The sequence below is a fragment of the Salvelinus fontinalis genome, chromosome 7, assembly GCF_029448725.1.
Source record: "Salvelinus fontinalis isolate EN_2023a chromosome 7, ASM2944872v1, whole genome shotgun sequence".
Taxonomy (NCBI): domain Eukaryota; kingdom Metazoa; phylum Chordata; class Actinopteri; order Salmoniformes; family Salmonidae; genus Salvelinus; species Salvelinus fontinalis.
Window position 1 is genome coordinate 23,969,472 of NC_074671.1, and position 27,509 is coordinate 23,996,980.

The following is a 27,509-nucleotide window of genomic DNA, read 5'->3' on the forward strand; positions in this document are numbered from 1 at the left end:
CTGTACAAACTCCTGTCATTTGTTATGTTTTTCACTGTATTGAAGTATTTATTTTAACATTGTAATATCTCCTAATCCAAGTAGTGTGTTGAGATAAGTATATTGTGTAGAATGGACATAGTGCATTCTGGAAATATTCAGACCCCTTGACTTTTTCCACATTTTGTTAAGTTACAGCCTTATTCTAAAATGTATTAAATATAGTATTTTTTCTCAGCAATATACACACAATACCTCATAATGACAGTGAAAAAGGTTTTCAAATACAAAATAACTGATTTACACAAGTATTCAGACCCTTTGTTATGAGACTTGAAATTGAGCTCAGGTGCATCCTGTTTCAATTGATCATCCTTGAGATGTTTCTACAACTTGGATTGGGGTCCACCTGTGGTAAATTCAATTGATTGGACATGATTTGGAAAGGCACACACCTGTCTATATAAAGTCCCATATCTGACAGTGCATGTCAGAGCAAAAACCAAGCCATGAGGTTGAAGGAATTGTCCGTAGAACTCAGAGAAAGGATTGTGTCGAGGCACAGATATGGGGAAGGGTACCAAAACATTTCTGCAGCATTGAAGGTCCCCAAGAACACAGTGGCCATCATTCTTAAATGGAAGAAGTTTGGAACCACCAAGACTCTTCCTAGAGCTGGCCGCCCGGCCAAACTGAGCCATCGGGGGAGAAGGGTCTTGGTCACTGTAGTTCCTCTGTAGAGATGGGAGAACCTTCCAGAAGGACAGCCATCTCTGCAGTACTCCACCAATCAGACCTTTATGGTAGAGTGGCCAGACGGAAGCCACTCTCCAGTAAAAGGCACATGACAGCCTGCTTGGAGTTTGCCAAAAGGCACCTAAAGAATCTCAGACCATGAGAAACAAGATTCTCTGGTTTGATGAAAATGAGATTTAACTCTTTGGCCTGAATGCCAAGCGTCATGTCTGGAGGAAACCTGGCACCCTCCCTACGGTGAAGCATGGTGGTGTTAGCATCATGCTGTGGGGATGTTTTTCAGTGGTAGGGACTGGGAGACTAGTCAGGATCAAGGCAAAAATGAACGGAGCAAAGTACAGAGAGATCCTTGATCAAAACCTGCTCCAGAGCGCTTAGGACCTCCGACTGGGGCAAAGGTTCACCTTCCAAAAGGACAACAACCTTAAGCACAGAGCCAAGACAACGGAGGAGTGGCTTCGGGACAAGTCTCTGAATGTCCTCGAGTGGCCCAGCCAGAGCCCGGACCTGAACCAAAAAGTGCTTCAACAAAGTAATGAGTAAAGGGTCTGAATACTTATGTAAATATTATATTTCAGTTTTTAATTTGTAATACAGTTTCTAAAATTAAAAAAAAACTGTTTTTGCTTTGTCATTATGTGGTATTGTGTGTAAATTGATGAGGGGAAAAAAAGCTATTTAATACATCTTAGAATAAGGCTGTAATGTAAAAATAAAAAAGGGAAAAAGTCAAGGGGTCTGAATACTTTCCGAATGCACTGTATGCTACTCTGACATGTAGAGTAAGGAATCATGTCGGCTCTGATGGCATTTCTAACCGTTGGACAACTTTCAGTACATTGCACCATCCTGTCCTGAACGTGACCCAGGATATTGCATCTGTCACATGGAGACAGAACACTGTAGAATCTCTCCACCAGGGGGCAGCCAACCCTTTATACATCTATGTGGTCTGAAAAGCCACATAGATAAGCCACATCTTTTGCACGCTTATTTTGCGAGAGAGAGAGCAAAAATGTGTCCCACTGCATGGAGTGACAGAGTTGATCAGATGTCTGAGTTTTGACAGAGTTTGGGTATGTGTTGTTAGATCAAACATTTTTCTGTATCCAAAAGGGGTCAAGACTTCTATAGCCTCCAGAAATCACTTTTATCTGGTTTAAGATGTAGTGGTTAAGCAGTGCCGTTTGTGTAACTTTTTACGACCTTAGTCATCTCTGATAGATACTGCTGAATTGTAGTTTCATTAGTCTTTGCATTAAATGCCCCTGTGACGAACCCCAAGTTGCTTAACAGGAGGACAAAAAGGGAAGAGAATGGTTTGGATAGATTCAGTGGACATGTCGTTTTTTTCCCCTGTCATGATGCTGTTCCTATCACTTTTGCTCTCACTAACAGGTAAATACTTATCTTGGAATTTGCATTTGTGTATTTACAGTGTACTATGTGAATTATATATGAATATATAGTGGGTTAGTACATTGTCTGTAAAACACGTGATTGTACAGTCAGAGGAATTGTTCGTTATAGTACAATCATGACAAGCCATTGGTGCTGAAAAACTGTCCAGTAGGAGCCTGCTAAGTTCTGAATGAGACCGAGGTTACTGGATACCTCGGTGACACAGTAACCATCTCCTGTCATTATGAAAAATTCCATAAGCATCGTATTACGGAATGGTGCAGGGGCAAGAAAATCGTCATGTGTGAGCGGCTGGCTGACACCCAAGGTTTCAAGCGGGGATTCTCCATGTCACTATGAGTAACCTCACGACAGAGGACGAGGACTGGTATTTGTGTGTTGTATCCTGGTCCGTCTACAAGGACATTTACTATCCAGTTCATCTCTATCTCAAACCAGGTGAAGGATTTTTTTGTCTGTGTGTGTGTGTGTGTGTGCGCTGACAGTCCTATATTCTCATGCTGATGGACAGAGTAAATATTTTGAGAGTACATTCAGGCCTCCATACTTGTGCTCCTAACTCTGGACTTCTATCACCAACAAGTCCTAACAGCCAGAGCCAAGGTACATGGTACTAGGTCACTCCTCCTAGCCAGCCAGCCAGCCAGACCGACCAGACACCCCAGTCAAATGGCCCACAGCAGGACGTGACCGCCGTCTGTCTGCAGCAAATCAACAGCACGAGCATCTCATACAATGAGAGAGAGACACAAAGACAAAGTGTGTTGCAATGTTATTCAGTTCGTGTGTGATACTGTGTCATACCACACACACAGATGACTCACCTTGACATGACCCTGCTGGGCTGGCCCACTTGCTCAGACATGAGAATGGTTAGTCATGATGAGTGTGAAGATGCACATAGCCTATGTGGACTGCTTTGGTCTCTGTTACTGTAGGTGGGTTAAAACAAGCCTGTGGTTGTAACTTGTAAATGATGCCCTTTACTAGTCTGTCTTCCTATACCTACAGGTTTATATGGACGGTCACCAGATGGATTCTCTTTGACATCCTGCTAGCCTGCATTGTGACTGCTTCAAGCCCTGCACCCCTCACTCCCTGGCTGAGTTGCCCTTACCGATTGGCTAATGTCAGGTATTCTCCTTTCCCCATAAGATTAAGGTTTGGATTGGGGTTAGGGTAATCTGATCCTAGATCTGTGGTTAGAGGCAACTTTTCAAATTCTTACTACACTGGACAAGGAAAGAACCAGAACCTTGGCCGTGAATGACCTTTGACCTTCTCTCTTACAGTATATGAATCGTCAGCACAAGCTGGGCAAAGTACTGCCACTGTTTTCCACCTCAGTTTGCTCTGTTTACAGAATCAACGGCACACTCTGCCAAAGACAAACTGATATAGACACTGTGGATTATGTCAGCAAGTCCACAGTGGTTACAAAATAAATGGAAGATGTGGTGCTGAAGGCTGGACTAATCTGTATATTGACTTATTAGGCTTATGTGACATTCAGCTTTGTCCATTCAGACAGAGAATTTAGTTGATTGCTGTTGTTGACTTATGTCAATTCCACAGCTTGTCAGTTCAACATAGAGATAGTGATCACACTATGCAACATATGCCAAAGCAGACAGCTCTGTGCGCTCGCTCGGTAGGCCTAGAAATACACCATATATACAAAAGTATGTGGACACCCCTTCGAATTAGTGGATTCGGCTATTTCAGCCACACCCGTTGCTGACAGGTGTATAAAATCAAGCATACATCCATGCAATCTCCATAGACAAACATTGACAGTAGAATGGCCTTAATGAAGAGCTCAGTGACTTTCAACGTGGCACCGTCATAGGACGCCACCTTTCCAAAAAGTCAGTTCGTAACATTTCTGCCCTGCTAGAGCTGCCCCGGTCATCTGTAAGTGCTGTTATTGTGAAGTGGAAGTTTTTAGGAGCAACAACGGCTCTGCCGTGAAGTGGTAGGCCACACAAGCAACACTCACTACTGAGTTCCAAACTGCCTCGGGGAGCAAAGTCAGCACAAGAACTGTCCGTCTGGAGCTTCATGAAATGGGTTTCCATGGCCGAGCAACCGCACACAAGCCTAAGATGACCATGCGCAATGCCAAGCGTCAGCTGGAGTGGTGCAAAGCTCACCGCCATTGGACTCTGGAGCAGTGGAAAGGCGTTCTCTGGAGTGATGAATCACGCTTCACCATCTGGCAGTCTGATGGACAAATCTGGGTTTGGCAGGTGCCGATGAGAACGTCACCTGCCCAAATGCATCGTGCCAACTGTAAAGTTTGGTGGAGGAGGAATAATGGTCTGGGGCTGTTTTTCATGGTTCGGGCTAGGCCCCTTAGTTCCAGTGAAGGAAAATCTTAATGCTACAGCATACAACGACATTCTAGACGATTCTGTGCTTCCAACTTTCTGCCAACAGTTTGGGGAAGGCCCGTTCTTGTTTCAGCATGACAATGCCCCTGTGCACAAAGCGAGGTCCATACAGAAATAGTTTGTTGAGATCGGTGTGGAAGAACTTGACTGGCCTGCACAGAACCCTGACCTCAACCCCATTGAACACCTTTGGGATGAATTGGAAGGCCAACTGCGAGCCAGGCCGAATCGCCCAATATCAGTGCCCGACCTTACTAATGCTCTTGTGGCTGAATGGAAGCAAGTCCCGGCAGCAATGTTCCAACATCTAGTGGATAGCCTTCCCAGAAGAGTGGATGCTGTTTTAGCAGCAAACAGGGGACCAACTCCATATTAATGCCCATTATTTTGGAATGAGATGTTCAACGAGCAGGTGTCCACATACTTTTGGTCATGTAGAGTACCTCCATATTATCATTTCAGAGTGAGTAGCAGTAAAATAAAGTGAATGTCACGTTCCTGACCTGTTTTCTGTTATGTGTTTAGTTGTTCAGGGCGTGAGTTGGGGTGGGCATTCTATGTTTTGTGTTTCTATGTTAAGGTCATTTGTAATTAGCCTTATATGGTTCTCAATCAGAGACAGGTGTTTGACTTTTCCTCTGATTGAGAACCATATAAAGGTAGGCTGTTCACACTGTTTGTTTGTGGGTGGTTGTCTTCCGTGTCTGTGCACCACACGGGACTGTTTCGTTTGTTCGTGCCGTCTGTACCTGTTCATGCGTTCTTCGTGTATATGTAAGTTCGTTTGTTTCAGGTCTGTTGACTTCGTTTACTATTTTGTAAGTTATTCAAGTGTTCTTCGTGTTTCGTCTTTAATTTAATAAATTCATTATGTCGTATAACAACGCTGCGTTTTGGTCCAATCCATACAACTCCTCTTCGGACGAAGAGGAGGAGGACAACCGTTACAGTGAACTGACAGAATCTGGGAGATGACGCCCACTGTGAAGTGTCCATACCTAGGAGCAAGGCAGCGTACAGCGAACTCAATCCTGATAAAATTCCAATCCTTGCTGGCACCCAGGGCATTGTGCTCTGCTGTAGAATTCAAAGTAGCTCAAGTCCGTCATATGATAAGATATGTCAACTGCCAATGAGGTTCGAAGATTTCGCTTTTTTTTTGCTTATTAAGACTGAAGTATTATCCAGCATTGCAGTGTCACATGGTTTATCAGTCTCTCTGTGACATCCAATAACTTCACAACAAAGTTGACAACAAATGCAAAGTTTCCAATGTCTTTGCAATTGTTACAAACAAGCAACACATATAAATATGCTTTAAATTAAAACTGAGATGACTGCATTAAAATATAAACAGTAGGCTATAGGCCCATTTCAATCATATTGAAATATATTTTATGTTCAATCGAGTTCTATTTTGCTACTTATAGGCTACTGTCTGTAATTTGTCTCAATATATTTCATGATGATGATGCCTAACGTGTGCAATGACATACCAAATCGGTGGTTTAGTGCCTTTTTATTGGGTAAGTGTTAGAATAAGCCACCTCGATATTTGCAGCTCTCTAGGAGCTGATCCATTGTCAGTATTGTGAAACAATTCTAATGTTAAGGAAATATTTGAATGGAGAAGCCTGATCCGAGAGCAGCATTACCTTTCAAACACGTATGTGTACATTTATTTTGCAACTCTTGTGCACACAACCCGGGCGGTCTGGTTAGCATGTTAGGCTTATGCTTGTTTTAACAATGCATATTTCCAACAACAGCCAAAGATGTAACATTCGTTTCCCAAAACACCACACATAGAGAACAGTTGCTACGTGCGCCGTTGGAGCATGTGTCGATACTGATAGGATCGAAAGGCAGTGCTGCTCTCGGATCAGCTTTTATAATTAAAATCTTACCTTATCATTATTTCGCAATACTGACGACGGATCAGCTTCTAGAGAAATACAGTACAGTGGCATCAGAAAGGATTCACACCCCTTGACTTTAGGAGTTTGCTTTGTTGCAAACAGGATGCATATTTTGGAATATTTGTATTCTGTACTGGCTTCTTTCTTTTCACTCTGTTAATTATGTTAGTATTGTGGAGTAACTACAGTGTTGTTGATCCATCCTCAGTTTTCTCCTATTACAGCCATTAAACTATGTAAATGTTTTAAAGTCACCATTGGCCTCATGGTGAAATCCCTGAGTGGTTTCCTTCCTCTCCTGCAACTGAGTTAGGAAGGATGTCTGTATCTTTGTAATGACTGGGCGTATGTAATTAATAACTTCTCTGTGCTCAAAGGCTTGTTAAACAAAAATGTACTCCTGAACTTATTTTTGCTTTCCATAACAAAAGGGTTCACTACTTATTGACTTAAGGCATTTCAGCTTTCCATTTTTTATTAATTTGTAAAAATGTTGAAAAACATAATTCCACTTTGTCATTATGGGGTATTGTGTGTAGGCCAGTGACAAAAAGTGGACGTGAATACTTTCTGAAGGCACTGTATTACCACCTACGGCTGCAAATATTGATGTGGCTTGTTCTAATGTTTACCCAATAAAAAGTAACAAAATCATAGATTTGGCACATCATTGCGGCATGTTAGCCTGAAACGAAATAGAGACAAATTACAGCCAGCCTACAAAGTAGCAAAATAAAATGTATTAAACATTAAATATATTTCATGATTGAATAGGCCTAATGTATGTGAATGCAGTCATCTCGCTTTTCATTTGAAGCATATTTTTATACGTCGCTTGTTTGTATCAATTGCAACGACATTGGTAACGTTGTATTTGTTGTAGGCAGCTTTGTTTTGACGTTTTGGCTGTCACAGAGAGACGGATTAACCATGTGAGTTTAGCGGAGATCTTCGGTGTACAAATTGAAGCTGTGTAGGACAAAAAAAACATCGAACGACGCATTTAGCTGTTCTACGAGTGGTCTGAGGCAGGCGTTGGATTACGAGCATTTAAGTACCACGTTATAATAAAGATGGTTTTGGTTAACAGCTCGGAGATTTAACGATACTCCTACTAAGGTTCTAACGATGATCTTAGCCGTAAGATGCTTTTTGGAAACCAGGCCCTGGTCTTTAAACTATACTCCGTTATTGCACCTGCTGCGACTATGATGGGCGTCAAATTCGAACCGCTTCATGCCAGGGGCGAGAGGGTTAAAACTGGGAGGGATCACTCTCCGGAGCCTGACGTATCCAGCACAGTCATTGCAGAACTGGGTTGCAACGTTAATAAAAGCTGCATTATACTGCTGGATCATCGGCGTTGCATGCATTTAAATACAGGCATCATCTCAGGCCCATTGAAAGCGACTGGAATGCTTTTTCACACCTCTACAACGCTAACAGGAAATTCTGACTTATTTTCTTGGTTTCTATATCTGTACAGAGGGCGTTGCAGGAAAGACAGAAAGTGACATGCCCTTCATTCGTAGCCGGACGCGGTTAATTCAGAATGGTGCATTTTAATTTGTGTATCTAGAATACGCGGATTTTCGTATAACTGTTGTGATAACGGCGGATACGACAATATCTATTACAAATCGATCAAAACGGATGCTAAAATGCGAGGTGCCAGGTCGATTTGAGCGGGTGGATGGCCAATCTGATGTTAACAATTGCGTTTCTCCCCGCGTCTGCCGCGTTGCTATGCTGTGAAGCTGGTCGTGAAGACCGGGCACTCGAGCCATGCTTCCCGGGGTCGGCGTGTTTGGCACCAGCTTGACCGCGCGTGTGATTATCCCTCTTCTGAAGAACGAAGGATTCGCCGTCAAGGCTCTATGGGGACGGACTCAGGAGGAAGCAGAGGAGCTGGCCAAGGAAATGAACGTACCGTTTTATACCAATAGAATCGACGACGTTTTGCTGCATCAGGATGTGGATTTGGTGTGCATTAACCTGCCTCCACCTTTGACGCGGCAGATTGCTGTCAAAACATTAGGTGAGTCGGGGATGCTGTGACATGAGCTTCCTTGGGTTGATAGCTTATATATGGCGTTTGACTTATTCCCCATTGATTTCACGAGGACTGTTATACAGCTTATTACAACATTGCCATGTATTATTTTCAATGAACAGACGTAGAGTAAGGTAGGCTTTTTGCGGAGAAGTGTATCTGATGTTGCCGACAGCTGTGTCAGTCTCTCCCAATCAGCTGCAATCCAAATGAATGAAAATGAGCAGCCTATAGGAAAGTCACTTCTGTATAATCACTTTAAAATCCCTTACTAATAGGCCAGGGTTCGGGACACAATGTCCGTGTTATCTTAATTACATCTTCTTCAACATGAACCAGTTGACATTTGGTAAAGCAGGAACTTTTGCAATTGAGTCTACAGTTATTACATCATTATCACAGCAATGACTGGCTGATTATTTGAGAAGGGTGCAACTGCAGCTGCAATTTGGGGTGTTCCTGCACTTTACTGGCGGGAGGCGGGGGTAACCAGTAGACCGTGTCCTTTGCTACTGCCTGTCGGGCACTGTTTTCTTGCAGTTCTGTTAAAGACTGTGAGGGCAGGCGTGGGGATGTTCATGCAGGAACCAATGTTATACTCGAAGTGGGGGTGTTCCTGTAGATGCCCACAGGCAGGAATGCCCCAAATTGCGGGTTGCAGTTGCACACTATTGGACTATTTGCCTCTAGTCTAGACCATGTGATAATGGATAAATCAAATGGACAGACTGACACATGCAGGTGTCCAGTGACAATGATGAAATAGGAAATAACAATGGGACGGGACATGGGAGACCTAAAGATAACCCCATGCTGGCCGAGCCAGCAGAGGGCAAAACACATCACTAAGGCAACATCACAGAGAATGATACCCTTAATGAATAAAACCCTCTTAATATGCCTACTTTCTGTGGTCCTTGGAGCTGTGGCCTTGTTACATAAGTAGAGGCTGAATATATTTACATGATGTAGGATCTTAATTTGATCACTCTTTTGTTGGTGAGAGTTTTCCTACATAGCAGGATATGCAATCTTGTAGTGTATTCTAGGTTTAAAAAGGCTTCTAAAGTTTCTACTTTAACATTTCATTTTTTTATATTATTATTATTATTATAACTTGTTCTCCCAATTTCGTGGTATTCAATTGGTAAGTACATTCTTGTCTCATTTCTGCAACTCCCGTACGTTCTCGGGAGAGGCGAAGTCGAGGGTCGTGCGTCCTCTGAAACACAACCCAACCAAGCCGCACTGCTTCTTGTCACAATTCCCACTTAACCCGGATGTCAGCGGCACCAATGTGTCGGAGGAAACACTGTACACCTGGCAACCGTGTCAGCGTGCACTGCGCCCGCCCGCCACATGAGTTCCTAGTGAGCGATGGGACAAGGACATCCCTGCCAGCCAAACCCTCCCCTAACCCGGACAACACTGGGCCAATTGTGCGCTGACCCATGGGTCTCCCAGTCGGCCGGCTGCGACAGAGCCTGGACTCAAACCCAGGAATCTCTAGTGGCACAGCTAGCACTGCGATGCATTGCCTTATACCACTGCGCAACTCAGGAGGCCACCACTTTAACATTTCAGACATGATTTGCCCTGATATAACATTTATAAATAATTTTAATCCACATAATAATTCACATTTCCTGTTGCTGCAGGATTATGTCCCTGCTGTAGCAAACTGGCTCAAATTAAGATCCTACATCTGTAGCTAGCATTTGGGTCAGACTCAGCAGATAGGAAATTATGGACTTTAAGGGGGAGTTTAGCAGAGTAAAACTAGTAGTAATTACAGTGTAACAGTGGCGTTTGGTGCCGTTTTAAGATGAGGGAAGACAAGATTTTTTTTAATGAGCACGGCCTTATTTCTATTACAGAATATTGGATGACTGTCATTCATATTCAATTCACCCAGCTCAATGTAACATCGATAGGTTTAGGCTACTATACCCATTATGATGTTGCTACAACCTAGCATATGAATGAAAGTTTACAATGTAGACACAGGTGCACAGGTCAAGACAATTTCTTTTGTAAACAAGGTAACACACAGTGACACATTCAATACCGCCTTGCACACTCTTGCCTGCATCTATCTTGGGTGTAATCACTAGTCCAACAGTTGCAAACAAGAGTTTCTATTGGACAAATTCAGATATGTTTATCCATGTTTTCTTCCGTTTTAAGAAAAACATTTCAACAGAATCGGCGGAATGAATACACCCCTGATCACACGCAAACACAGTTCACTTTCATAGGAGCCACATACAAACAGCATGATCACTCATTGTAGCTAACATAGCATCCCTCTCTGTTTGAGCCGGGTGTTTGAGTAGGCTAAACTAGCTAGCTACCACAGTTTAGTAAGTGAAAGTGAAAAAAATACTATGATACTCTCTCTCTTGCTTCTCCTTCATTTTTGAAGAAATGTATTTGTTCAAAACTGTTTAACTATTGTCTTTCTCTCTCTTTGAGTCAAATACTTACCACATTTTATGCATTGCACTGATATCTAGCTATAGCTAATGCCTTCAGTACTAGATTCATTCTCTGGTCCTTTGATTGGGTGGACAAAATGTCAGTTCATGCTGCAAGAGCTCTGATAGGTTGAACGACGTCCTCCGGAAGTGAATTACTGTGTAAGTCTATGGAAGGGGGTGAGAACCATGAGCCCTCTAGGATTTGTATTGAAATCAATGTACCCAGAGGAGGACGGAAACTAGCTATCCTCCGGCTACACCATGGTGCTACCCCACAGAGTGCTTTTGAGGCTACTGTAGACCTTCATTGCAAAACAGTGTGTTTTAGAGGGGTTGGGTTAAATGCATAAGACACGTTTCAATTGAATGCATTCATTGTACAACTGACTGCCTTCAACTGAAATGTGTCTTACGCATTAACGCAACCCTTCTGAATCAGAGAGGTGCACCTGGGGAACAGTGAGTTAACCGCCTTGCTCAGAATGACAGATTTTTACATTGTCAGCTCAGAGATTCAATCTAGCAACCTTTGTTACTGGCCCAACTCTCTAACCTCTAGGCTACCTGCCGCTAGGTATCCCTCTTTCCCTTTCATTAATCAATTATTTGGTGATGTGAATATTTTGTTTTATTTTACTAGGCAAGTCAGTTAAGAACAAATTCTTTGTTTCAATGACGGCCTAGGAACAGTGGGTTAACTGCCTTGTTCAGGGGCAGAACGCCAGATTTTTACCTTGTCAGCTCAAGGATTCGATCTTGCAACCTTTTGGTTACAAGTCCAACGCTCTAACCACTAGGCTACCCTGCTGCCCCTATTTTAGTATAGTTTTATCTTAAAATGATAGCTTATTTTAATGTTTCACTCTTTTTATTTTTATGAAATCCACTGAGGAGGAGGGTCCTCCCCTTCCTCCTCTGTCCTCTGAGGAGCCTCCACTGCAGTGTCAGATACTACACAGGTATAAGAGCAATGTGAAATGTTGCCCAGATGAGTACTGGCCAGTGTGTGTTCAACATATCACATCAGCTACATGGGCATGTCAGCCCTTCCTAACCTGGAAGGCTTGTGCTCACTGTCCAGACCAATGTATTTGGTTATCGTTAATGTGTGAAGATTACATTTTACTTGTCATTTACCTTTCTTTGAAATTGTTGCCAAAGCACCAGATAGCAGCCTCAAGGACACAGCAGTGGTAGAACTGGATGGTGGCGTCTCTTCGGTAGAAAATGCTTGGGGGCGTTAAGGTTCATTGACCATAGTAACAAAGATGGAACAATTGAAACAGATGTTTCACCGGATGTATAAGTCTGAAGCATCCGGTTAGCATTTCCACTCACCACCAAATATGGTGATGAGAGGAGGCCCAGTGGCCGGCAGTGGGAGAAGATGGAGTGTGATGGGTTTTGCCCGACATTCTGCAGATTTTCGCATTGATGAAACATTTGATCTCAATACGGTTTTCTGTTCCCAAAAGTTGAACCTGTTACGAACAAAGTGGACTCGGTTTTGTAGACTTTACCCTTTGCCAAAGTTTTTTTTTAAAGTGTGTCATTTAGGAGTTCAAGTGCTAATTGAGTTATTGCACAGTTAACAGAGTAGGCGTTGCCTACCCTTTTTGTGGTACCTTAAATTGTCATGCTGGTATAACCAGAGCCTGAAGATATCAACAGTCACTGAGTAATCAATGTGTCATCATTGTAACTTTTGGAGTGAAATCATTGTACTAGTGTGTTAAAGGTGTGCTGATGTGCGTACAATGGTCTTTGTCATAACTTGAACTTTACTCTGGCGTGTGTAAATAAAGTTGCCACCAACCGTGACCACTCACGTGTAAACATGTCCTCTAGCTTCTGTTTTGACAGTCTTTCGTAGAGCCCCTTAGTACATTTCCCACCCCAGTTTTGTTGGTTTAGGTACATTTAGTGACAGTGCTAGCAGATGATTGATGAGAGCAAGGCAAGCCTCTATTTACTCCATGACTGGGCTAATGTGAAATATTAGAAAGTGTGACCACACACCACCTAGGATTTTGTTCCATTTATTGCTGTGGTGACTGTCTTCGTGTTCCCTCCCCACCTGAACAGGTACTGGCATTTTGAGTCACTTTACGTTCTCATTTCTCACTATGATGTCAACCTGGAATGCTGTAGCCCTGCCCATCCTTGACCAGTTTCCTCCATGTCTCAAACATTCTCTCTCTCTCTCTCTCTCACTCTCTCTCTCTCTCTCTCTCACTCACTCACTCACTCACTCACTCACTCACTCACTCACTCACTCACTCACTCACTCACTCACTCACTCACTCACTCACTCACTCACTCACTCACTCACTCACTCACACACACACACACACACACACACACACACACACACACACACACACACACACACACACACACACACACACACACACACACACACACACACACACACACACACACACACACACACACACACACAGCGGCCCATGAAGGCTCGGGAACTTGCTTTGACCACCAACCCACGCTGACTTTCTCTCACTCACTCACTCACTCACTCTCTCACACACACACACAGCGGCCCATGAAGGCTCGGGAACTTGCTTTGACCACCAACCCACGCTGACTTGGAATAGTGGCCGTTGAATGCAAAGCTACTTCCCCTTTTCAGGGTGTGTGACAAGGCAATGCTTATCTCTCTAACACCGGCTTGTTTACCTCGTGCATCGTGTCGATAAGCCCTAATCAGACGGTTGCTGAACTGGAATTTGCACTTGGAAGGCATTTGCCGACTGTCTAACCAAAATCATGGATGGGGCCGGCCTGACAATGGACATTGAACCAAACTAAGGGGACCAGGGTAAAACACTGGCATGAGGCAAGTGATGTTTCCCAAGCAACTGGTATTGTTATGCGGTTTTACCCCTCAGTGTAACAATCTTGGTCACATTAAAACAAACTGGTCTAACCAACAAGGCCACATCTCTTCTTCAAAAATAATTTCTTCTTTGTTTTTGTTTTCTTCCTCCTTCCTACTATAGCATTACTAAGGTATCTGATGTTGGGAGTCTGAGACATTTCTCAGGGAATTGGCGCCCTGGCAAGCAAACACGCTGGTTGGGATTAGTAGCTCATCTTACAGTCTTCAGTTAAAGGACTTGCGTTAGCACCTAGAATGTATTGCCCGACAGTGTAAAGTGCATCAGTGTTTAGAAACTCCCTTACTCAAGTTTTACCCAAATTCATTAGCATTTCTTCTGCACTCGAGCCCGAAGAATTTCCATTTGCTGCTGTGCATTCTAGCAACTAGCTGGAGGATAAGATCAGATTGTGTGATGCAGGACAGATGCTAGATGCAATCAGAGACTGGAAGCAAATGTATTTTGAGGAAGAGGTGCAGGTGTACTTTCCCTCCCTTTTGCAGATTTGTCTTGTAGGCGGGAAGAAAATATAGGCGGGGAGACATTTAAACCTGTTTTGATGCACACTCACTATCTAGCACGTTCATCTGGTGTAGAGCGCGTTTGACACAGGTAGAGCCTTGAGCCTTGAGCCTTCCTGTGCAATTCATGAATGAATACAAAGCCAAGTAGTGAAACCACAGGGTTGACTTGGTACAATAATTAGCCTACAAATGGCATCTTATCAGTACATTGACCAAAGTATCACCTGTTAATCTTTTGGCTTATCTGTCTCTTCTCTCTATGGCATGTCAATCTGTCCGTCTGTTTCTAAGTGTCCCTGGTTAGTTGAGACTGCTTACTCCCACTTTGAAGGAGTTTCAAAGGAACAGAAAAACCTACGGAGACGTGATGGGCGAGGTGAACTAGTTGGGCCTGGGAGGGAGGAGGAGGTTGACAGACTTTATAGTCTTCTCCACATCCCATTTTCCTTTGACCTATATGTCGTTATCAATAAAACTTCACAATACGGTGCAGAGCATTCGATTTGACTCCTGGGGGGCAAGGAGACCCACAGCTCCTCTAAAGCCATTGACAACTACGTGCTGTTTTCAAGGGATTGTTAAATAAATGTTAGCAATATTTGGTTTTAATATCATCACTTCTCAAAGAGCATAGTCAGAACTACACATTTCCGATTATTCCACATTTCGCTCTATCAGAGTTTTATACAGCAAGCAACTGCATGCTTTTCATGACCAGTAAACATCAATCGACCATGTCATTTCAGATATGTGAGGGTAGCCTATCCATTTGGCATGTAGCTAGCTAGGATCAGCAAACAACATGTAATTTCGCTTCCTTCATCAAAGATTAGGCTTTTGGAAAGAGCTTGACATCGGCAAGTCCTCGTCCTGGTAAAGTTCTCAGTCGGACTACTGTTATCACCACTAACATGGCAAGCAAATCTAACAATATTTGGATATAGCCATCTAGTTTACCTCCTGAAAGTTAGCTTGTTAACCAGCCATATTGAAGTGATCTGTTATTAGCTAGCTAGCCAATTTGACGTGGTCCATCAATCCATGTAGCCTATCATATCTGTCAGCAGCAATCGTGATGAAACATTCTTAAAAACAACATTGAAAGTGGGATGTTAGCTAATTTGGCTAGGTAGACCTACATTGGTTGGAGGGAAAAGTACATTAGTTCTACTTACCACGATGTTTAGCCAATTATACAAAGTTTCTACCCGTAGCTTGCAAGGTAAACATTATCAGCTAACAGTAAATCGGCAACACAGGAGGCTGTTGAGGTGAGGAAGGCTCATAATAATGTCTGTAACAAAGCAAATGGAATGGCATCAACCACATGGAAACCATTTGTTTGATGTATTTGATACCATTCCACTAATTCTACTCCAGCCATTACCACAAGCCCGTCCTCCCCAATTAAGGTGCCACCAACCTCCTGTGATCGGCAAAAGTGCCCTTCTGCTGCTTGGCAGGCGGAGCCGACAAAGGATGGGAAATTAATCCTAAACCACAAACCACATACTTGTCAGTTACAGTTCACTTTTTATTTTTATACCACTCAAATATCCAATTGTAATGAAAGTATATACAAAACATGCAACAATTTCATTGATTGTACTGAGTTACAGTTTATATAAAGAAATCTGTCAATGTAAATAAATGCAGTAAGCTCTAATCTATGGATTTCACATGACTGGGAATACAGATATGCATCTGTTGGTCACAGATACTGTACCGTAAAAAAATGAGTCACACAATTGGCCTTAGGATCTTGTCACGATATTGTTGTTCATTCAAATTGCCATCAAAAAAAATGCAATTCTGTTCGTTGTCCGTAGCTTATGCCTGCCCATACCATAACCCTACCGCCATAATGTTCACAACGTTGAAATCAGCAAACCGCTCGCCCACACGACAACGCGTACGTGGTCTGTGGGTGTGAGGCCGATTGGATGTACTGCCAAATTCTCTAAAATGACGTTGGAGGCGGCTTATGGTAGATAAATGAACATTCAATTCTCTGGCAACAGCTCTGGTGGACATTCCTGCAGTCAGAATGACAATTGCACGGTCCCTCAACTTGAGACGTAACATTGTGATGTGTGACAAAATTGAACATTTTAGAGTTGCCTTTTAATGTAATGATCATGCTGTTTAGTCGCTTCTTGATATGCCACACCTGTCAGGTGGATGGATTATCTTGTTAAAGGAGAAATGCTCACTGACAGGGATGTAAACAAATTTGTGCACAACATTTGCGAGAAATTTGTTTTTTTGTGCAATGATCTTTTATTTCAGCTCATGAAACATGGGACCAACACTTTACGTGTTATGTTTATATATTTGTTCCGTGTAATTGTGTCCAATATTGAGAGATATCGTGAGGCTACCCTCACGCATCTGAAATTACATGATCAATTGATGTTTACTGATCATGAAAAGCATGCATTTACTTGCTGTGTAACTACATGTGCGCAATTGTTTTGCATGGAATAATCAGACATTTGACGTTCTGATCTATGCTCTTCAAGGGGTGATGATATTGCAACCAAATAGTTAACATTTATTTAACAATCGCTTGACAGCGGCACAAAGTTGTCAATGGTTTTAGCGGAGCTGAGGTCTCCTTGCCCGCCAGCAAGAAAATCGAACGCTCTGCACCTTATTGTAACATTTGAATGATAACGACCTACTCAGACTTTTCTTATCAGTGCATGCAAAGGAGAAGAGACGAGGAAAGGAGGCCACTCTAGTCTATTGAGATGCAGCCTCTGCTCTCTGGCTCAGTGTTGGGGTCTGATGCAACTGACCTTTGCAGCACCGTGTGAGCCTGCCTGCACTCCTAAGCCTGACCCTGGCTTCAGCGGCCGGGGCTATCGGGTAACAGGTCAGCGTCCTCTGAGACGCACAGACAGACACTTCCTCATCAATAGAAGAAGTCCAAGCGGAGCTACCTGCTAGTGGACAGCTGTAGTGATTATAAACTGAGTGGTTCGAGCCCTGAATGCTGATTGATTGACAGCTATGGTATATCAGACTGTATACCACGGGTATGACAAAACATTTATTTTTACTGCCCTAATTACATTGGTAACCAGTTTATAATAGCAATAAGGCACCTCGGGGGTATGTGGTATATGGCCAACTGCGTTGCGTCGTGCCTAAAAACAGCCCTTAGCCGTGGTATATTGGCCATATACCACACCCCCTCGGGCCTTATTGCTTAATTATATCCTGTGGAAAGTAGGCCTCCTCTAGCCTAAACACTGCCCAGATACTACACTTCCAATACATCTGGTACCTACCAACTCTGCCTGGATTGGATATCATCATGTCCCCTGCAGTTACCTCACATGCCTGTAGGTTATGCTAGCTGAAACCGGCTGACCTCTGTGACACTTTCTGTGGGCTTAAAGCCTTGCAATTGCTCATCCTACTCTGGTGGATATACTACAGCCACCTATCATGCTGTGGAGAAGTCTGAAGGAGGTCTTTCTAGGGAGCTTGGTTATGTGAATGTACTAGAGCAGCTCTCCACATGATATCTCCCTCTGGGTGCCTTCAGGGCACATTGTGGTCTAAATTAACTATTGGTCTTCCACTTCCTTCCATGCCCTCTGTTCTAGGTCCCTATTGTGAAGACTCAAGCTGTGTGTTTGTAGCTTTTTTGGCTCTGTGTTAGACGTATAGGAGACCAAATGACAGTGCCATTCCCATGCTTTTCCTCAATGTCGCCACTTGTTGTTTGGGAATTCCCGGCCCTTCATGTCCGATCCTGTTGGACGTCCATTTACATGCTAATAGAAGCTGCAGAGAGAGAGTGGGAAAGAGGGAGAGAGAGAGGGAGAGGCCCCTGGTCTTAAGGTCCTGTGAAATTGCCTTTGTTTGCTAACTGAATCGCAGAACAGGAGCTCTTTCAGGATACCTTCTCCCGGTGCTGAAAAGTGAGCGTTCCTCAATTGGGGGAAGAGTTTACTCTTCGAAGCCCGTCTGTCTCTATGAAATGAGGGTCTGTTCTTTCGTTGCTTTGTGCCTCCACTTGTTGTTCATGTTTTTTGAAACTGCCTCAATGGCTACATTTGGCCATGCATCCCACAAACGCAGTGATGCCTGGATGCATAATTCCTTTTTTTTGCTGCTGCCATTCCTTAGTTCTATTCATGTTGTGACACGCTGCACTAATCGCCAGAAATTGTGCCCGTCATCCAAATATCCATCCAAACATGTTCTGCAGGATTGCCTTGTTGTTGCCAAATAATGTAACTGCTGACTGTTGTGGGGGCATCTTGATTGATGTTCCTTTGACCAGAAGCGAAGCGTAGACATTTGCCATAAACCACTCCTTCTAGGTAAGGTTAAACAGGGCTAATCTTGTCTACACAAAGTACAGACTTGCAGCTACTGTACCAGTCAGTAAGAAATCAGGTATGATGTCATTTTTCTGCACTGCATACACTCATAGACACAGAACCTATTGTTTCAAGATTTTGAAAAGTGATTTATTGTTGTTAGGATCTTTTAAAAAAAAATATTTCCTGATATTATTATCATTACCAAGGTGGAATCCTCACGTAACAGCGATTCCATGCCAGCTTACCAAAAATATTTTTGGGCTATCTCCGATTGTTCTGGCAATTCTTACATGGAAACTTCATTGGGATGTTTGACATGCTTTTTCCATTTGTATCACTAACCATTTTTGAGAGAATAATGATGAAAGTGGCCATTTTAGGCCCTTTAAGACCATTTGATCTGTGAACCGTACATAATACCTGGTGTATCTTGGTGTCATTATACTCCTTAGAGTGTGCTCTATAATATGGAGTATGTCTTGATTCTGAAATAAAAAATTTAACCAAAATATTATCTCAAAAGTACTCTTAGTTTTTGCCATTTTAAGATATTGTTTGGAACAATATACTGTACAAGTATATCGCATTTCCAGAGTGGTCTCTCTGCTAAATCTAATCAATTTTATGAGCACCACCAACACTGTGAATGGGAAAATGGATTCAAATTGAACTTTCTGAATGTGCAATCCTAAAGGGCTGTGATTGGTTAATAACCTATAAAGTCATTTTCTATTCATAAACTGGGTGGTTCAAGCCCACAATTCTGATTGGCTGAAAGCCGTGGTATATCAGACCGTATACCATGGGTATGACCCCAAAATATTTTTACTGTTCTAATTATGTTGGTAACCAGTTTATAATAGCAATAAGGTACCTTGGGGGTTTGTGGTATATGGTCAATATACCACGGCTAATGGCTGTATCCAGGCACGCCACGTTGCGTTGTGCGTAAGAACAGCCATATACCGCACCTCCCTGGGCCTTATTGCGTAAGTATGGGTCATATAATTAAAAAGTACCAGAAAGCCCACTATGGAAATCTTAATTTGTTTGAAGCATAAATTGTTACAATGTCTAAAAATAAACAACAAAAAGGGTACTTTTGAAATATGATTATATTTTGATGTTGAACAAATGAATGTGAAAATGTTGATTTCAGAATCTAGATATACTGCATATTTGAGAGCACACTATAAGGAATATAATGACACCAAGATGTTGTCTGTGTCATGTACGGTTCACAGATCATAGGGTCTTACAGGATGCATGTATAGGTCTAAAAGGGCCACGTTCATCATGATTTTCTCATAAATAAAGCATGTCAAACAATGAAGTTAATATGTGCGAATTGACGGAACAATCTGAGATACCAAAAATATTTTTGGCCTACGCTGGTGTGGAATCACCCACAAATGTCTTAAATATCCTTTGTGCATTTGCACGGGAGCAGCCGCACTTGTGTTTCATAATTGGACAATGGGGAATAGAGACAGGTGGCAGGCCCATATGAGGCAGTCCCATGAGGGGAGAGCAGACTACTCTGGAAGGCCCCCAACATTCACCTGCATTCCTAAAGAGCCTTAACATAAGATTTGGTCTGGCAGTGCGGTACCCCAGTCAGATGAACAATTATAGGATGGTATCAGTAATGCATCTACAACTGTGTTTTAATGCTTATAGATGGGGTTTGTAACACCATTGAAAGAAGAGACTTCTTTTAAGACCTACTGTAAGAACAGGAAGGCCATGTTTGTATCAGATCTAGCCGCAGTACATATCTCACTTCCTGTATGAGGGTGTTTTTGCGTGGTCGTGCTCTGGTATTTGAGAGAAGTGTGAATTCAAGTTGAATCTTGCTAGCAGCAATGAACAACAGGAAAAAGGAAGTTCCCTGCTATGACAATGCTAATAATGGCCACAACCTACATACACCATGGGCGGCTGTCGATGAGAGCCTATTCAGGGTGCGACATCCGAAGAACAATGCCTCAGTGCCGTACTCAAAAACGTCCCTCTTGAGTGATTCGTATTTGCATACCCTGGTCTTGCTACTTGGGCCTTGCTGTCTAATTTCTCCACCAAGACGTTTTCTTCCAATCTACCAGCAACACAATTCTTCAGAACATCTACTTATATTCCATTTCTGGTCCTTGTCACCCTCAACCCATCCATTTCCATCCTACATAGACCAGTAGTTGTGGTAAGTTTCTCTCATTGAGGTCAAGCATCCTGGCAGTCCTGCATTGTAGCAGTACCGTGATTTCAGGTCGCCGTTGTCTTTATGCCGCCTCAGAATGCAGATGACCATCACAGAAGACCAGTCCCAGGGGTCCTTCTGTCTGCTCCGTCTCTACAGCACAGGCTGAGCCAAGCAACCTGCAGTCATCCCCAAAGCTGAGAGGGAAGCTTCTGTGCTCAGCACACACGTGCTCCCCTCTCCCGTGAAAGACAGACATGTGTTTTCCCCCTCAAAGAGATTGTCTTCACAGGGGGAGAGTCCAACATTATGTATATGCAGATTTATTTTAATTTGTAGCCATTGTGGGATGCAAAATAATAATTTTCTATAAATGGTATTCAGTGACTGTAGGCGCTTACTCTTGAAATTTCCCACATTCATCATTGCCATTGATGCAGAGTCACTTCACTTTTTTCTCTGTCTCATTCATGTAGTGTTATTTTAATGTCAAGCCTTTTTTAAGGGTGCCCATCTCCAATCCTCGGTTCTACCATCACATGCCAGTCACAATGGCCCTTTTCCATGAAGGGCTTAGTAATTAAGCAGTCCTAAGCTCTGTCCTCTGATACACTGATCTGCTGTGCATTGATATCAAATCAAATGTTATTTGTCACATGCACCGAATATCGCGAAATACTTACTTACAAGCCCTTAACCAACAATGCAGTTCAAGAAATAGAGTTAATGAAATATTTACTAAATAAACTAAGGTAATTTAAAAAAAATAAAAAGTAACACAATAAAATGACATCACAATAACGAGGCTATATACAGGGGGTACCGGTACCGAGTCAATGCGGGGATACATGTTAGTCAAGGTAATTTGTACATGTAGGTAGGGGTAAAGTGACTATGCATAGATAATAAACAGTGAGTAGCAGCAGTGTAAAAACAAAGGGGGGGGGGGTCAATGTGAATAGTCCGGGTGGCCATGTGATTGTTGTTCAGCAGTCTTATGGTTTGGGGTAGAAGCTGTTAAGGAGCCTTTTGGAGATAGACTTGGCACTCTAGTACCGCTTGCCGTGCGTTAGCAGAGAGAACAGTCTATGACTTGGGTGACTGGAGTCTTTTTTTTTTTTAAATGGCCGTTCCTCTGACACCACTTTGTATGTAGGTCCTGAAGGGCAGGAAGCTTGGCCCCAGTGATGTATTGGGCCGTACAAACTACCCACTTTAGCGCCTTACGGATGCCGAGCAGTTGCCATACCAGGCGGTGATGCAACCGGTCAGGATGCTCTCAATAGTGCAGCTGTATAACTTTTTGAGGATCTGGGGACCAATTCCAAATATTTTTGGTCCCCTGGGGGGGAAAGGTGTTGTGCCCTCTTCACAACTGTTTTGGTGTGTTTGGACCATGATAAGTTGTTGGTGATATGGACACCAATGATCTGTAAACTCTTGAACCGCTCCACTACAGCCCTATCAATGTTAATGAGGGCCTGTTCGGCCCTCCTTTTCCTGTAGTCCACGATCTCCTTTGTCTTTCTCACATTGAGGGAGAGGTGGTTGTCCTGGCACCACACTGCCAAGTCTCTGACCTCCTCTCTATAGTCTGTCTCATCGTTGTCGGTGATCAGGCCTACCACTGTGTCGTGAGCAAACTTAATGAGGTGTTGGAGTCGTGCTAGGCCACTCATTCGTGGGTGAACAGGGAGTACAGGAGGGGACTAAGCATGCACCCCTGAGGGGCCCAGGTGTTGAGGATCAGCGTGGCAGATGTGTTGTTGCCTACCCTTACCACCTGGGGGCAGCCCGTCAGGAAGACCATGATCCAGTTGCAGAGGGAGGTGTTTAGTCCCAAGGTCCTTTAGCTTAGTGATGAGCTTTGTGGGCACTATGGTGTTGAACGCAGAGCTGTAGTCAATGAACAGCATTCTCACATAGGTGTTCCTTTTGTCCAGGTGGAAAAAGGCAGTGTGGAGTGTGATTGAGATTGTGTCATCTGTTGGGGCAGTATGCAATTTGGAGTGGGTCTAGGGTTTCCAGGATGATGGTGTTGATGTGAGCCATGACCAGCCTTTCAAAGCACTTCATAGCTACCGACGTGAGTGCTATGGGGTGATAGTCATTTAGGCAGGTTACCTTCACATTCTTGGGCACAGAGACTATGGTGGTCTGCTTGAAATGTGGGGATTACAGACTCGGTCAGGGAGAAGTTGAAAATGTCAGTGAAGACACTTTCCAGTTGGTCTGCGCATGCTCTGAGTACACACCATGGTAAGCCATCTGACCCCGCGGCCTTGTGAATGTTGACCTGTTTAAAGGTCTTGCTCAAATCGGCTACGGAGAGCGTGATCACACAGTTGTCCGGGAACTGCTTGCCTCAAAGCAAGCATAAAAGTCATTTTGGCTCGTCTGGTAGGCTCGCGTCACTGGGCAGCTCGCGGCTGGGTTTCCATTTGTAGCCGGTTCGTCTGAGGGCATAGCTGGATTTCTTATAAGCCTCCGTATTAGTGGCCTTTAGCTCAGTGCGGATGTTGCCTGTAATCCATGGCTTCTGGTTGGGATATGTATGTATGGTCACTGTGGGGACAACGTCGTTGATGCACTTATTGATGAAGACAGTGACTGAGGTGGTATACTTCTCACTGCCATTGGATGAATCAAAGAACATATTCCAGTCTGTGCTCTCAAAACAGTCCTGTAGCGTAGCATCCGCGTCATCTGACCACTTGCGTATTGAACGAGTCACTGATACTTCCTGCTTTAATTTTAGCTTATAAGCAGGAATCAGGAGGATATAATTATGGTCAGATTTGCCAAATGGAGGGAGAGCTTTGTACGCCTCTCTATGTGTGGAGTTAAGGTGGTCTAGAGTTTTTTTTTTCTCCTCTGGTTAAACATGTGACATGCTGGTAGAAATGAGGTAAAACAGATTTAAGTTTGCCTGCATTAAAGTCCCCGGCGACTGAAAGGGCCGCTTCTGGATGAGCATTTTCTTGTTTGCTTATGGCCTTATACAGCTCGTTGAGTGCGGCCTTGGTGCCAGCATCGGTTTGTGGTTGTAAATAGAGGGCTACGAATAATATAAACTCAGCAAAAAAAGAAACGTCCTCTCACTATCAACTGTGTTTATTTTCAGCAAACTTAACATGTGTAAATATTTGTATGAACATAAGATGTAACAGCTGAGACATAAACTGAACAAGTTCCACAGACATGTGACTAACAGAAATGGAATAATGTGTCCCTGAACAAAGGGAGTTCAAAAGTAACACTCAGTATCTGGTGTGGCCACCAGCTGCATTAAGTACTGCAGTGCATCTCCTCCTCGTGGACTGCACCAGATTTGCCAGTTCTTACTGTGAGATGTTACCCCACTCTTCCACCAAGGCACCTGCAATTTCCCTGACATTTCTGGGGGGAATGGCCTTAGACCTCACCCTCCGATCCTACAGGTCCCAGACGTGCTCAATGGGATTGAGATCCGGGAACTTCTCTGGCCGTGGCAGAACACTGACATTCCTGTCTTGCAGGATATCACAAGACAGCTCCAAATCGATCCCACTCCAGAGTACAGGCCTCGGTGTAACGCTCATTCCTTCGACGATAAACGCGAATCCGACCATCACCCCTGGTGAGACAAAACCGTGACTCATCAGTGAAGAGCAGTGTTTGACAGTCCTGTCTGGGTTTGTGCCCAAAGGCGACGTTGTTGATGTCTGGCGAGGATGATCAGCTGTCCGTCCTGTCTCCCTGTAGCGCTGTCTTAGGCATCTCACAGTACGGACATTGCAATTTATTGCCCTGGCCACATCTGCAGTCCTCATGCCTCCTTGCAGCATGCCTAAGGCACATTCACACAGATAAGTAGGGACCCTGGGCATCTTTCTTTTTGGTGTTTTTCAGAGTCAGTAAAAAGGCCTCTTTAGTGTCCTAAGTTTTCATAACTGTGACCTTAATTGCCTACCGTCTGAAAGCTGTTAGTGTCTAAACGACTGTTCCACAGGTGCATGTTCATTAATTGTTTATGGTTCATTGAACAAGCATGGGAAACAGTGTTTAAACCCTTTACATTGAAGATCTGTAAAGTTATTTGGATTCTTACGAATTATCTTTGAAAGACAGGGTCCTGAAAAAGGGACGTTTCTTTTTTTTGCTGAGTTTAGATGAGAACTTACTTGGTAGATAGTGTGGTCTACAGCTTATCATGAGGAATTTTACTTCAGGCGATCGACACCTCGAGACTTCGTTAAAATTAGACATCGCGCACCAGCAGTTGTTGACAATTAGACACAGACCCCCGCCCTTCGTCTTACCAGACTTAGCTACTCTGTCCTTCGGATGAACGGAAAACCCAGCCAGTTATCCGTGTCGTCGTTCAGCCACGATTCTGTGAAACATAAGATTTTACAGTTTTTATGTCCATTGGTAGGATAGTCTCGATCGTAGATCATCGAGTTTGTTTTCCAGTGATAGCACATTGGCCAATAGAACTGATGGTAATGGCGATTTACTCACTCGCGTGTGAATCCTAACAAGGCACCCCGCCCTTCTCCCTCTGTATCTTCGCCTTTTCTTCACGCCAATTGACGGTGATTCGAGCCTGTTCTCCAGAAAGCAGTATATTCTTTGCGTCGGACACATTAAAGAAAAAATCTTTGGTCAGTTCGAGCAGAGTAATCGTTTTGTCCAGAAGCTGTTTTTGATAATAAGAGACGGTAGCAGCAACTTTATGTACAAAATAAGTTACAAGCAATGCAAAAAAAATAAAAAATAAAATGGCACAGTTGGTTAGGAGCCTGTAAAATGGCAGCCATCCCCTCTGGTGCCATTATAGGCAGACCCTGATTAACATTCTATAGAAGTAGTGCAGGCCTCTTATATAAACAAGGCAGGTTGCAGTCCAACACAGACACCCTTTAGAAATGGTAGATTATGTTAAGAATAGAAAGACTATCCATGCTGCAAGCTTGAAACACATTTCCTGTTTTTTTCTTTTTATTTTAATGTGTGGTCTGTGGAATGACTGTGTGTCCTACTGTAACAAAGGTTGAGTCAGGTTGACATCCTCTTAGCAGGATCGTTTTCGTCTGTATAGCTCTGTCAGAATGAATTGTGTTCCGTATATATTTTAGACATTCAAGAAGAGTGATTGGTGCTTTAGTAAGAACATGAGCAGTATTGTTTTTCTCACAGCCTTCTGGGTTGGTCTGCATTGGAGTTGTAAGGCAGAATTTACACAGCAGAAAATAAATCAGGGCCGTATCCTATAGAAACTACCAGAGAGGTGGTCAAGCCTGTAATTTGAGTGTATGATTGTTTTTATTTTCACTCTGCTCTGTGACACTGAGCACGTAAAGGCCTCTCTGCTGTCACAATGGAGCCTCGAGGCTGTAGAGTAGAGATATGCTACTGCGGACTGGAACGACACAAGCGATAATGCATGAACAGGAGCGAGGAGGGATTTCTCATGTTGGCTATTTATCTTGCTCACAGATTATCTTGCCATTCAAATGCATGCAGGCCCAGAACCATATCGTTCAAATGCACAGCGTTTCTTGAAGATAAGGATGCTTGATTCATATGTTGAAGACGAGGCATCTTCCAGTGTTGAGCCCTGTGAATAACTGCTGCGTAACCCTCAAAAATCATTTTTTTTGTTTGTTTACTCCTCTAAATGATCCTCTCCCTGAGGTGCAGTGCATATGTCATCGTGTTTATCCGACATCTTGAGGCAGGAACCACACAAATTATTAATTGTGGCGTTCCTGTCAGCAATGCTTTTCTTTCACACAAAAGCGGAGCAATCTGCTGAGCTCTGTAGCATAATGCTCTGCCTAGGCATTTAAGGAAGGATAATGCTGATAAAATTGTTGCTGTAAGTTACCAAATGGCCAAAGCAAGAAGAGCAATTAAACACAACCTATAATATAGAAATATCTTGCAATGTGTCAAGGAGGTTATCTGGGGTCATTTACATCCAAATCAAAGCTTATCTTGAAGGGCCGGGAATTGCCAGGGACCACACAATACGATATTATCATGATACTTAGGTGCAGCTAGATTGTCAAGTTTTTATGTTTTGAAATTTGATACTGTGATTTTATTGCGATTCAATTTCCAAACATATTGCTCACCATATGTATGCTGCAGAGAGACACGAGAGAATCATGAGAAAACAAGTTTTGATCAGTCATGGAGATCAAAGTGCTGAAAACTAATTGGCTCCCTATTTAAAAAGAAGATGGAGAACAAGTTATGAAGGACAAATAATGGAGTTTTGGTGCAGGTACAGCCAACAAGTGTAACGGATGTGAAATGGCTAGCTAGTTAGCGGGTACGCGCTAGTAGCATTTCAATCAGTTACGTCACTTGCTCTGAGACTTAAGTAGTGTTGCCCCTTGCTTTGCAAGGGCCGTGGCCTTTGTGGAGCGATGGGTAACGACCGTGCTTCGTGGGCAACGGTTGTTGATGTGTGCAGAGGGTCCCTGGTTCGCGCCCGTGTCGGGGCGAGGGGACGGTTTAAAGTTATACTGTTACATTGATGCTGTTGACCCG

At 43.3% G+C, this 27,509-nt stretch overlaps 1 protein-coding gene across 1 annotated transcript in view; it reads left to right on the forward strand.

Moving 5' to 3' along the window:
• Positions 1-7,429: 7,429 nt before the first annotated feature.
• The window catches only part of gfod1 (glucose-fructose oxidoreductase domain containing 1), a 54,354-nt gene continuing 34,274 nt past the window's right edge, over positions 7,430-27,509 (forward strand). The window contains exon 1 of the mRNA XM_055928791.1: positions 7,430-8,507. Coding sequence (XP_055784766.1) covers positions 8,255-8,507 — 253 coding nt within the window. The 5' untranslated portion in view covers positions 7,430-8,254. The remainder of the gene's footprint in view (positions 8,508-27,509) is intronic.